The sequence below is a fragment of the Spinacia oleracea genome, chromosome 4 (genome assembly GCF_020520425.1).
Source record: "Spinacia oleracea cultivar Varoflay chromosome 4, BTI_SOV_V1, whole genome shotgun sequence".
Taxonomy (NCBI): domain Eukaryota; kingdom Viridiplantae; phylum Streptophyta; class Magnoliopsida; order Caryophyllales; family Amaranthaceae; genus Spinacia; species Spinacia oleracea.
Window position 1 is genome coordinate 61,797,974 of NC_079490.1, and position 13,310 is coordinate 61,811,283.

At 38.0% G+C, this 13,310-nt stretch overlaps 1 protein-coding gene across 1 annotated transcript; it reads left to right on the forward strand.

Moving 5' to 3' along the window:
* The first annotated feature begins 7,858 nt into the window (after nt 1-7,858).
* Nucleotides 7,859-10,794, forward strand: LOC110797752 (GDSL esterase/lipase APG-like). The gene is made up of 6 exons (XM_056841787.1): nt 7,859-7,936; nt 8,482-8,715; nt 9,357-9,437; nt 9,699-9,899; nt 10,480-10,542; nt 10,741-10,794. The coding sequence occupies exons 1-6, from the start codon at nt 7,859-7,861 to the stop codon at nt 10,792-10,794; spliced, it is 711 nt and encodes a 236-aa protein (XP_056697765.1).
* The last annotated feature ends 2,516 nt before the right edge of the window (nt 10,795-13,310 follow it).

Sequence of the window (13,310 nt, forward strand, 5' to 3'; positions counted from 1 at the left end):
CACGTGTCAATGGCCGTGCGTGGTTTGCGGTTGATAACAAGTTCAAAAACAAGAGTTGAGGTAATGGTTTCTTGGGTTATGGCAATGAGAACATGGATGGGTTAAATGAGCTGAACAGGGGCCCCAGAGCGAAAGCGTCTAAGAACATAAGGATTGGAAAGGGTAGACATCGTAGAATTTTATGATTTGGATTGGTTGACTCAATTCTTTTCCTTCGTTTACTTGGGTAAATTTCGCACTTTGGGAGGTACGGGCTAAGTATTTCATGGCTCTTTTCGCTCTCCCTTTTCTCTTTCTCTTTTTCTTTTTGCTTGGGATTTCTTCCCAACATAAATCCTTCAATCAATTTTTTTGTTTGGGCTAAATGGTTGTGGTCTTTGAGTCACGAGGCCGGCGAGACTGAGTGAGCCTCGTTTGGTAGGCCTATAGTGGACCTTTAATTTTAGTAGGCCTAGGGTGGACCTTTAAATTGTCTTACTTTGCAAGCGTATTTAGTCGTTTAAGATGTGCAAATAGCGTAGATTCAAAATGTTGTTTTTACCTTATTGAATTTTAACGAAAGAATTACATCGAAAGTAATTTTTTGTTTCTTTTCAGATTCCAGTTTTTGGGATTTAATTGGAAGTTGTGATTTAGACTCAAACTTTCATTAATCTTTCTGATTATAACCCGTGTGTGAATACAAGGAGGTGGCCTAGACTCAAAATAATGACGTGGCGTAAGCCTATAATACTTGACCAAGCAACTCTCAGACTTAGGCTAATTGGACCATAACTTTCGTTGGTTGACACTTTAGATTTTAACCCTTGGGTGTTCATTTGTCATGCGCCATTTTGTTTAATGTTGGCAAGGTAGTTAATTGGGGAGATCGAATTTTTATTTTTGCAAGACTAGAATCATTAGTGCGGCTTCTCTCTTAGTGTGTATTGCTTTACCCCAATGGTAGCCCTATTGGTATGCCGATTTGGGTATTTTCATGGTTGGTCATGTTGCATTCATGGAAAATATTTTAGTCCGTACTTAATAGTATTTCAAGGAGTGAGTGATTCGAGAGGACTATGATAGTGGTGACCCAATGTGATCATAAGCCTTGAGGCCATTAATTTTTTGCCAATGGTATTGATACCTTAGGTTCACCTTGGGGGTTGTGCGACTATGGGGGAATGATTCTCAGAATGTGACTGTTTCCATTTTGCAAATACTATAATATATTCTTTTTATTGGTGAGAGAGAGTATTAAGGCCGTTGATTCTTAGCAAAGGATGACAATTACATATGGGTGCTTATTGATTTAAATGTTAGGAGAGGAGATTCAATATGGTTTAACCTTTTAACTTGCAGAACGACACCAAGCATTAGGACCGATTCTGTGGATAAGAAAACTAAGACTTAGGATTTAGATTGTACTTTGGCATAGCCTAGTCTAGACTCGGATTTTTTTTTTATTCGAACATTATTTTTCTTTGAAAACTTCATTTGAACATTATTTTTTGAATACTTTGCCCATGTGACATTCAAGGTTTAATTAGCATGCTCGGTTTTGATGCCGAGCATCGTCGTCGTAGGAGGGCTAACAACGACACAAAGAGTTATTTATTTTATACAAGTCGCTTTTAGAATCGAGTGCTTTTTCATACGCCCTCGTAGAAATTGTTTTTACGAAAAGTTGTTTTTTTTTTTTTTTTGCTACGTATTTTCTTCATGCGTGGGCACCGAGGCTGCTGTGCCTGACCAAAAGGCCAGGCAGCAACTTCAGCGCCCAGCTGTGGGCGTGAGAAATATTGGCGCCCAGCCAGGGGCGCTGAAAATGCGTCCCTGACTGGTACTCGTTTTCTGTTCGCGTATATTGTTTTGTTTTATGCGACTTAATTTTGCGTGCTTGCCTAATAACGTCCTTTACGCGTCGTGCAGCGTTTGTGGGATTCGTTACAGGCCATCCCGAGCGTCGCTTGTTTTTGTGGCGATCGTTCGGGCTTGCGGAACACGTATTTTGGTATAACTCTTTGGCAAATTAGTCTATGAATGTTTGGACAATTTTTAAGGTCGTTGGTTTTCTAGCATTATTTGTCACACACAATCACATATTTTGCTACACATAACTACAATACAAACATGGATTTGAAAATTAAATATGCCACGTAGTTTATGATAGGCTTCTATGGGTAGTTTATTTGCGCCTGGCTTGGTACCGCTTCTATCGTAGATCCAACACATGCCCCGGTCGAGGTAGTGTCTTCAACAGACGAATTTCGCTCAAGAGGCCAACCCGCAATTGCAAGCCAAGGGGGCATGCAGGCGAGAGGGACCTAATGGGCGAGCGATTGGGTTCGGGATAGGTGTACTACCTGCACAAGTACCGAGTGGGAAACATGCGCGGCGTATGCACCCCCCTATTGGCGAAAAAAGGTATCCTTAGTCCCAACTCCCGAGGGAGCCGAGATTCGTTATGCGGTTCTGCCCGTTCACATTAATATGCTGATTTTCAGGTCGTCCCAACTTGATGGGGAAATAAACGTGGGGTAGGATCGTTTCACCCTTCGGCTATTTTGATTACCTACAAGCACGAGTATTTCCTTCACTATCCCCAGTGGAGTCGCCACTGTGAGGGGGTCGAAAAAGCGCGAGGCTAATGCGTGACCTTGTCCCTCGTGGGTGTGACGATTCTTTTTATTCAATCAAGTGTAATTGGATTTCCTGTGAGTATACACCCAATTGACTAGTAATATAGGAGTCGCCATTCAGTTTTTAACAACAATGAGAAAAACTGACAAAACCCGGTTATCGTGACATAAAGGGAGTGCAATTATGTTTGACCACGACGGCCGTAGGTTCCCTTGTGATCCCTGGTGTGGGGATCTCTCAATATACACCCGCAAGGTAGAGATTGAGGGTTCGGGGGACTGTAACTACCGAGAGGAGTAATTCGCTCGTCGATAACTCCAGAGGCAGGATATCCTTACTAGCTCAGCATAAATAATTGAAGGGACATGCGTTAACTATTAAAATAATCTGAGTTGATTTTAGCAATATGCAACATATAATACTAATTCGATCGTGATTATCGGATTTAAATAACATTAAGGGACCTAGCATGATAATCTGATTTCCCGAAAAATATTATATTTGTTAGGCGTGATAGAACAATAAAATTAGGTTAGTTTAACAGTTCATAAAAAGGGCAAGGAAAGCAGTTAAATCATCGAAAAGGGACACGTTACGACGCACCCTTGAGAGGTGCGTCACGGTTCTCAGGAAACTAACCACTTTGACTTTGCTATTTCTCCTTTTTACTTAACGAATCTCAATTATGGGACAGGATACGTTCTGTTCGATTTATGGATCAATTGCGACAGAACGCGTGAACAGTTTCGCAGCGAGAGGCTTAGGCTAAGGGGTTTAGAGTCAATACTCAGAATATATTATTTGCTGTTGTGTCGTTTCACGTCGAAACTAGGGGTCTATTTATAGGGAAGATTTCGTGGAAAGATAGAATTGCAGAGTTCTAATCCGCAATGAATTAGGAAAAGAGACGTACCCAGGTACTTTCAGCGCCCAGAGCCAGGCGTTGAAAATAGGATCTGGGCAGTTTTGTTTAGTCAGATTCGGATTCCTAAAATCCGTAGAGTTTGAGATTAATTCGAGTCTTTTAGCGCGTATCAATTTTATGACGGAATGCGTCTGGGCCCGTTACGAACTCTAGGCTCGTTAGGATTTTAATTAATACGTAACTCTTATTCCCGAATCCTATTAGAAATAGGATTCTCGCGGTTTTCTATCTCATTTAGGATTTATGTTGGAGTGCAACACCTAATTCTGACAGGTTTCTATATTTTATGATTTGCCACTTTTAGAAGTTACCTTTTACGGCAGTTACTATTTTTAGCAGGTTTCCATAAATAGCAGGTTTCGGGTGAAATGAAAAGGGGAATTGAGATTCGTTATTTTATAGGAGATGCGTTGTCAAGTGGAGATTTACGCTTTCATCATCGAACCTTTCCCTTGCGGGAACGGGGACAAAAGTAGGTGTCTACACTAATCATCCTAACAATCAAGCTATCCATTAGTTCAAAACTAGCTATCATGAAATTATAGGAGAAGAAGTAGAGAATAGGAAACTCAATTGCACAATCAAATCAAAAACTGAAAATCAAAGTAACAAGCAAAATTGAAATCAAGAACTCAAGGTATTGAGGAATTGCAAAACAATTATCAACTAAGCAAGTGCAAGAATTAAAAAACTAAGAATTCAATTGCATAAAGAAGAGAAGAGTAGAAGAAAATTACTGAATTGATGCTTGGAATTAAAGAGTTTCTCTCTCTAGATTGAAGAACAAAATCACAAAACCTCTCCAATTGAAAGTGTAAAAATATGAAATGTAAAATATGAAAGCGTAAAATGAAAATAATCAAAAATCCTATTTATACTAAACCCCAAAAATAAGAGTTATAAACTCGAAAACTGAATCCCGCGCAGCCGTGCGATCGGGCAGACCCAGGTGCGATCGCATCGGTGCGATCTTGCTGTGCATCAATGCGAACAGGCCCTGCGACGATTCTTCTCCCTCGTGTCGTGCGAACGTGCCCAACAACCGTGCGATCGCACGACTGTAGCTTGGCTAAATCTCAGAAAATCCTCGTGTGCTCGCACAGGAATTTAGTGCGAGCCCACCGAAATTCCGTGCGAGCGAGCTCCTCTGTGGTGCGATCGCACAAAATCACTCATAGTTCCTGCATCGATTTTGCGGATTTGTGCGAGCACACGAATTTGAGGCACGAGCGCACACACTGCCTTGACTTTTGGAGCCAACTGTGTAGACCCGTGCGAGCGCACAAAATGTCCGTGCGATCGCACGGCACCTGCTCGAAAACTCAACTAGGGAAGAATGAGCAACCTATCAAGTTATAAAATTTACCAAAATTGAAATCTAGAAAATCTAATTAAGGCAAGACTAAAAATGGAAAACGCAAATCAAGAAAAGAGAGAAAGAAAAGAAGAAAAGAAAAGAGAAGAAAAGAAATTAAACTACAAAATCCAAGATGGGGGCTTTATTATGGAACAAGTATAGAAGAGCACTAATATTACTAATCAAATAAATGAGTACACGCTAACTAATGTCCCAAATCGAGTGAAAGATTCTAGCATCAAGCAAAGCGAACTAAAGGCAAACACTAGTCAATCCCCCTACATCCGGGCATACCACGTCAAAACTCTAGATCTTATTCACCTTTGAGAATAGCGTCTCGAGACACCGCGAAGGCGCCAGAAAATCAATATTAGGCTACCCGACATCTTAGCATGACAACCTTGTTCCTTAAGCTTGCCCAAATCCTCCCTCCACCGTGAATGACTCAACTTTAAAGGGTCAAGAGGGCTTTTAGGGCGTAACGTAGGCTAGGGGTAAGGTGTGGAATAAATTTGGCAATTTGGTGCTCATACCTAAAGTGAAGCGCAATAAGAACTCAACTCAAGCATAATCCACCGAAAACAAACTATTCCACTTATTTGGGATACCCCCAAGATTATTCAACAACTATTCTAAACTACAACTCTTTTTGCACTTTTCTTGATTTGATTTTCCTCTTTTTGTGTTTCAATTGAAACTTTTCTCATGCCTTGTTTTTCTCTATTTTTGGCTTTTTTCAAAATTTAATTCTATATTTTTTTGCTTTTTGCATCAATTATTCACTATGTACAACATTCTTCCAAAACTTTGTCATTCACACCAAACAATATTCATTTCTCAACTTTGCATATTCAATCCAAAACATCAAGCATCATAACTCAAAGTTTCACTATCACTTCTAAGGGTGAAAACAAAACAAAGGCTATTAGGCTTGTATTGTGCTCATAAGAAATGAAGGGTCAAGGCTCAAATGGCTAGCAATGGGGCAAGTGCAAACAAAAACATATGAGAAAAAAAATAGAAAATAAAGTTCTAAACTAAAAAGAAAAATAGTCACCGAAAGAAATGCCTCTATCGTCCCCTAAAGTAGTTCGGTCGCGGTCTCGGGAAGGAAAAATGTCAAACTTGGGAGACAAGAAAGTCAATGCTAAGGATCCATGCCACTCAAATGAATATATATGTGTTTGGGCTTATTTTTTAACATGAACCTCACAAGGGAGCAAATACCATTCCCTCCGGCTTCAAATCACTAGAGAATTCAACACCATCTTACCACAAGCCAAGAGTTCATGACGCATGCTACCCAAAGTTCAACCAACTTTCTTGACACCAAATCCTAGACTCGACCCAAGACATTAAGAACCGTGTAAAAATCTACCAACTAGGAATAAAAGCATTATAATCTACAAGTTCCAATTTTATATGCCCCAATCAAGAATATTGCCTAGAAAACCTAGAAAACTTGCCTTGACGAAAAAGAAATCAAAACAAAAAGAAAAGGAAGAAAATAAGAAAACACACCAAAAAGGAAACAAAAACTAAGAAAAAGAAAAGAAACTAAAAATCAAACAAAGAAACAAGCATGTAATGGTATGATTTCAAAGCAATGAGCATCAACAAGTAGGTATCCACAAACAAAACTCCCCCCAAGCTAGAATTAGGCCATGTCCTCAAGGCCTAAACCTAAGCAAGGAGGGGCACAACTACCCATCCAACCAAATGCCCCAACATGATATCACTAGTAGAAAAAACCCCTGTTGCAGCCCCCTTGTTGCAGCGTACATGTATTAATACGCTTCAACAAGCAATTGGTCAATGCGGGTCAAACCCTTTAAAGGGTTATTGCAGCGTACAAATTAATTGCCCCCTGCAAAAGAGCTTTTTGCAGCGTACATATTAAAAGCCCCCTGCAATAGCTAGATACTATTGAAGCGTACATGTTATTGTACCCTGCAACAAATCCATGTAACAAAATTTATTTGCTGGAATAATATTATTGTTGAATAATTAATTCATTTAACTAAAATATCTATCTCAAAATTTTAGAGTTCCCCGCGCTCAACTCCAAGCTTCTTCCCTCAGTTTTCAATTCCTTGCGTCGCCGACGAACTCAGAGCTTGCTCGGTCCTGCGTCGCCGTCGAACTCATCTTGCTCGGATCCGCCGTCACTCTCCTCGCCGGTGAGTGTCTTTTCTCGCCTCCTCCCCCCGTCGCGTCCTGTACCTTCTCCGCGCTGAACCACGACTGACATAGTCGCTGAAAACTCAGCTAGCTCGGCCGGTGGTTCTAAGAAAGAACGTTCTGTTCTCCGGTGCTTGCTTGGCCGTCACTCCTCGACACAACGAGTAATTATTTTCCTGTCCCCTTTTGATTTTCGTTTTTAGAATTAGGGTTTGTACAATTCTGTTTTTGTTTTTTTGTTTTTTTGGCTAGTTCTTCAATTCGTTCTTTGCACTTAATTTGTGAAGATCGTACTGCCTGCAGGAATCTATCATCGTGCTTGTTTAGATTTAACAACTGCATTAAGGTATTGATTTATCTAATTATCTTCATGAAGTTTCTCTTTTTCCTCTTTTGAAAGTCTGAGGCCTGCTCATAGGAAGTCATAATTTCTGTATCTTTGGTAATTGAAAAGTTCAATTTTTGGCATTATTTAGGAATTATAGATAAATTACAAGTTGGTATGTAATTTGAATGCAATTTGAAGTAAATTTGAAGCTTTGATTATGGAACTCTTCTTTTCTAATCACCTTTTTGGTTTTTCTTTTGTTTGTATTATCTGATAATTTAATTGTAAAGTCAATGAAAATGCTTGCTGGAATATCTATAACCCTTTTGGATTAAATTGATTGACTTCATGGCAATACGCTGACACTTAACTGACGTTTTATAATTTTGATACCAATTGAACATGCAGGAGTTTCAGCAGTTTCTTATTTTGTGATTTTTTGAAAATGCAGGCTTCTATTTTGCTGTTGACACCAGCATTTGCAAGGCTTATTTTGCGACTTAATCTTCAGCCTCCTGAATTTGTTACTAGTAATTATTATTTTGAGTTGGTCTTATGAAGTATTACATTTACATTTACTCTCTTTCGCCTAGTTACAATCAGATCTGTCTGTTCTTTTAGATTTTGAGTTAGCGCTCCCTAGTCAAATCCTATTCTGCTATGATTCCAGCTAGCCTCTTGCTTGTAGCCTTGTAGGGGATAAGAAAAGGTAGAGTTCCCCAAAAACCATTCGCAAAATAATCGATTTCTTGGCCTGGAAGTCTACGATTACTCATTGGCACCAACTTTGCGTCTGCTGGTTCGGGTTACGCCGAGAGAACAGCCAGCTTATGAAGTATTACATTTACATTTACTCTCTTTCGCCTAGTTACAATCAGATCTGTCTGTTCTTTTAGATTTTGAGTTAGCGCTCCCTAGTCAAATCCTATTCTGCTATGATTCCAGCTAGCCTCTTGCTTGTAGCCTTGTAGGGGATAAGAAAAGGTATAGTTCCCCAAAAACCATTCGCAAAATAATTTATTTCTTTGCCTGGAAGTCTACGATTACTCATTGGGTTTGCAACTACAGAGGGCGGTATCTCTTACGCAACAGTTGGGGTACTACAAGGAGTACCAGAGTAAGGTGACAAAATTGGTGGGGATTGAGAAAGCAAAAGGGATGTTCTCAGCTGGAATTCATCTTCTCGGTGCTGGAAATAGTGATTATCTTCAGAATTACAACATCAATACTTATATCTATAGACAGTATACACCTGATCAGTTTGCTGATCTTCTTATGACCTCCTTCTCTAACTTTGTCCAGGTCTCTCTCTCTCTCCTAAATCTCCTCATTTCACAATTTAAATGCGTACTGAAATTAGATAAGGAATTTTAAATCCACTTCTCTAACTTTGTCCAGGCCATATCCATCTGTTTTTTCTAACTCTGAAGCACTGTTACTGTTAGTTATCATTATTTAATAGCTGCTGATAATACTCTGCTCTCCTACAACAACTGCACCTCCCTCAACTTCATTATCTTCTTCATCATCAATAACCAAACTATGTCTTCTTGAATTGCCCCTGCTCCTTCCAAACATCACAACATCATCTTCTTCAACCCCCTCCAGATTATCACTCATTTCGAATTCTAAGCAAAGCTACAAACAAAATGAATTGTTAATAAACTGAAAAGCTGAATCCATACTACAGTTTTTCTTAGGTTGTATTGGTAATAAGTAAAGAAACTTTGAGCTTAACACAAAGTATATACTAGGAAGTATAATTGAAGTGTTTGACTGATGATTGAAGTGTTAGAGTGTCAAGTGTTCCAAATTAAAACGTTACTTATTTGCAGATGCAACTGAATTTGAAGTAATTACCAATTGGTTGATTTTAATGGAAATGGTTGATAGTTCTTGGAATATTGGATTACTTTACAATAATTGTGTTTGGACAATGATAGCTTTCAGTTACGGATATGAATTTGCGGAAGCCACTTCCAAAGAATTTGAGTTTTGATCCTTCTGTTAGAAGCAGCTTCTCTGTCTGTGTCCCTAAACAAATACATTTTAATATAAACTTTACTTTTTGAGGAAAAACAAAGTCTGATTTGTGATAGTATTATACTATTAGTATTCAATTTGGTTCATTTTTTACTCTATTGATATAGCTTTTGTGATTTGATGCCTATCACATAAGATATTGCCCTGCCTTTTCTTGTACCTACTCTGTGAGTTCTTCTGTATATCTGTGAAGGAGAGATTTATATTTGCTCGTTGTCATTGTGCAGTTCTTTAAGCGCTAGGTGGATCAGTATGAGAGTGACTTGCAGTTTGTGGTCCAATCTCTTTTACTTTCTATGGATGTAAACGAGCTTCAGCTTGTTAAATCTGGTCTATGCTATGGAAATTGTATTCGTTATGCTTTGGTGAAGCTTCTCAGATCGTCGGGCTACAATGCTGCAATATGTACTTCAAATGGCAAGGTTGTAACAAGGTGCCTGGAGGTATAATCGCTTCCTGAAAATCTCATTCAATAACATTTTTTTGCATATTCTAAATTCTCAGGTTTATCCAATTCTCATACTTCCTCAAACCAAAAATAACTTAACCAGATATAAATTATGGCCCGTTGATGAGTTTTTTAGTTAAATGATCTAAAGGAAAAAGAAGTCCGCCTATGAGCTTAGCTCAATTAATAAACGAGTTGAACTTGAACATATTGATTCTTAAATGAATCAAGTTTAAAAAACTGTTTGAGCTCGTCTGGAAACTCAAGTTTGATTCGACTATGTTAAACAAGGTTGAACATGGGCAAAGTGATACACAAATCAGACCATTTACAAATGCACACACCTTCTACCAAGGAACAAAGTTTTTTTTTTGAAGATTCTTTAAAGTTGAGAGTTGTACAGGCCAAGTATACATATTCTTCTTAAAGTGCGCGTTAGAGTTTTGTTGGGGGGCTGGGGTGGTGGGAGCATGATGATTTCTAAGGATGAATAATTATACGAACATGGTATTACAAGCAGTTGTTGGTCCATTGCCTCTTGAGCAATTTCTAATTGGGAGTTCAATTGTTTACAGGTGCATCCAGAGAAGTACTTGGATAGTCTTCAAAGCAGCTCGACTGTTGCTCAAATTGTGGAGGTATATCAGAAATCGTAGAAACTAGTCACACTATTTGGATTATATTTAGGAGTTAGAGCCTTATGAATTTTGACTTTTACTCAAAAGCCAAAACCTCTAACGATTTTTTTGAATGTGTCAAACAGAGTTCTAAATATATTCTAATTGATTTTTTATTTCATGACCATTAGGTTGCTTGATATGTATTTGGATCCACAGAACGGTAAGGAACCAATGCTCAATGCTGCAGTTCGCCTTCTTCATAATCACTAAGAGTCACTCGATCCTCTGCAAGTTCTAGAGGTATTTGACCAGGACCACGGTAATCGTTTTGTTACTACATGCAACAACATCCATTTTTCATGTTCATTTTTCTTTGTTGCAATTCTGTATAACATTTTGATTTGAACTAGCTAATGCAATTTCATGATATGCTAATTGAAACAGATTAGAGCACGGGGTTTATAATCTGTCGCGACTAAGAGAACCAGCAGCCACCGGATTCAAGTCTTTTCACATCCCTGTTCATTGGATGCTTGACACCGGATTCGTCAGTCAGGTGAAATTATTTTCCTACAACCATTTTCTGTTGCACATCATTTTCTTGCACCCTCTCTTGTGATTTACATGTTTAGTATGTTAAGTTTTAATTTTCCAAGACTTATTACAATCTACTTATGCACATTTAAGGCTTGTTTGGTCGTTATAGGTCATATTTAGGCTAAATGAGCATTTTCGCTCCCAAATTTTAAATAAAGAACCTAAGGACTCATTTTAAACTTACTAAATGTTTTATATGCTTAGTTTTGACTTTCTAAGACTCATTCCAATCTATTTATGCACATTTAAGACTCATTGGGTCGTTATAGGTCATATTTAGACATTTTCGCTCCCAACTTTGAACTAAATAACCTAAGGACTCATTTTAAACTTATTATATGATTAATATGCTTATTTTTAAGTTTCTAAGACTTATTCTAATCTACTTATGTACATTTAAGGATTGTTTGGTCGTTTATAGGTCATATTTAGGCTAAAATAAGGCATTTTCGCTCCCAACTTTGAAATAAAGAACCTAAGGACTCATTTTAAACTTATTACATGTTTAATATGCATAATTTTAACTTTCTAAGACTCGTTCCCATCTATTTATGCACGTTTAAGGCTCATTGGGTCGTTATAGGTCATATTTAGGCAAAAATGTCATTTTCGTTCTCAACTTTGAACTAAAGAACCTAAAGAGTCATTTTAAACCTTTTACATGATTAATGTGCTTAGTTTTAACTTTCTAAGACTTATTCCAATCTATTTATGCACATTTAAGGCTTGTTTGGTCATTATAGGACATATTTAGGCTAAAATGACATTTTCGTTCCCAACTATGAACTAAAGAATATAAAGACTCATTTTAAACCTTTTACATGATTAATATGCTTAGTTTTAACTTTATAATACTTATTCCAATCTATTTATGCACATTTAAGACTCATTGGGTCGTTATAGGTCATATTTAGACATTTTCGCTCCCAACTTTGAACTAAATAACCTAAGGACTCATTTTAAACTTATTATATGATTAATATGCTTATTTTTAAGTTTCTAAGACTTATTCTAATCTACTTATGTACATTTAAGGCTTGTTTGGTCGTTGTAGGTCATATTTAGGCTAAAATGAGGCATTTTCGCTCCCAACTTTGAACTATAGAACCTAATACTCATTTTAAACTTATTACATGTTTAATATGCATAAGCTAAGGCTAGATGAGGTAATTAATTAATTTTCCTTACTCTTGCTTCGTATTTTAGACTATTAGGACATTGCCATTAGTTGCTTGAATGTTAAAATGTGATATTTTTTTTGTTTTTGTAAAGGTCTATACTCCGAGGAATACGTCTTATGCTAGTGAGGAAATTGATGTGGTTCGTGAGCAATGGGCTGCAAGTATTTATTATTGGCCTAGGGGCACTTGATCGAGTTAGTTTAGATATTATAGAACAATCTTTTATGTTAAAATGTATGCATACGTTGAAATTGGAACATACATATATTTAAATGTATATGGTACGTGCACTTTTGTTTTGGGATATCTTCAAAATACTATTTATTATTTTTATATTTGTTATACAGGTTGCGATATTCTATTATTGTTGTGACAGGTTTCTGTATTTGGGCAATCTAGGTCTCCCTAAAACTAAAATTTTACACCCTTGTTGCAGCGTACATATCTATGTACGCTGCAACAAGGGTGTAAAATTTGGCAAAAAACCAGACCTATTGCAGCGTACAAATAGATGTTCGCTGCAACAGGTTGGGTTTTTTGCAGCGTACACCTTTTTGTACGCTGCAACAAGTCAAGATTTTAGCCAAAATTTAGACACTTGTTGCAGCGTACAGGCATATGTACGCTGCAAAAAACCACTTTTCGCAGCGAACATTGTACGCTGCAACAAGTTCAGACTTGTTGCAGGCCCCCCAGTTGCAGCATACGATGTACGCTGCAACAGGGGTCTAAAAGCCCGCTGCAATAAGGGTTTTTTCTACTAGTGTATATGCCCACCCCCAAAAGAATGCATAAGAGTCGGAAGGATGTTACCGGAAGTATCGTGGGATCAAGTCCCGCAAAGAACCGTTAAAATCCGAAAAAACTCACCAAAAATGGACGGACAAGGCACACGGTGGAAAGTGAGAACCCACCGCAAAGAATCATACCAAAACAGTGCTCAAGAACCGCGGGGTGCCTCCCGGTAGCGCTCGTTTAACGTCATTAGTTTAACGAATCCCCCCAAAT

Coding starts and splice junctions, on each gene's coding strand:
- LOC110797752 (XM_056841787.1), top strand. CDS start 7,859: ATGCAGGCTTCTATTTTGCTGTTGACACCAGCATTTGCAAGGCTTATT. Junction 8,716..9,356: donor CCTTCTCTAACTTTGTCCAG/GTCTCTCTCTCT, acceptor GGACAATGATAG/CTTTCAGTTACGGATATGAA. Junction 9,900..10,479: donor TTGTAACAAGGTGCCTGGAG/GTATAATCGCTT, acceptor AATTGTTTACAG/GTGCATCCAGAGAAGTACTT.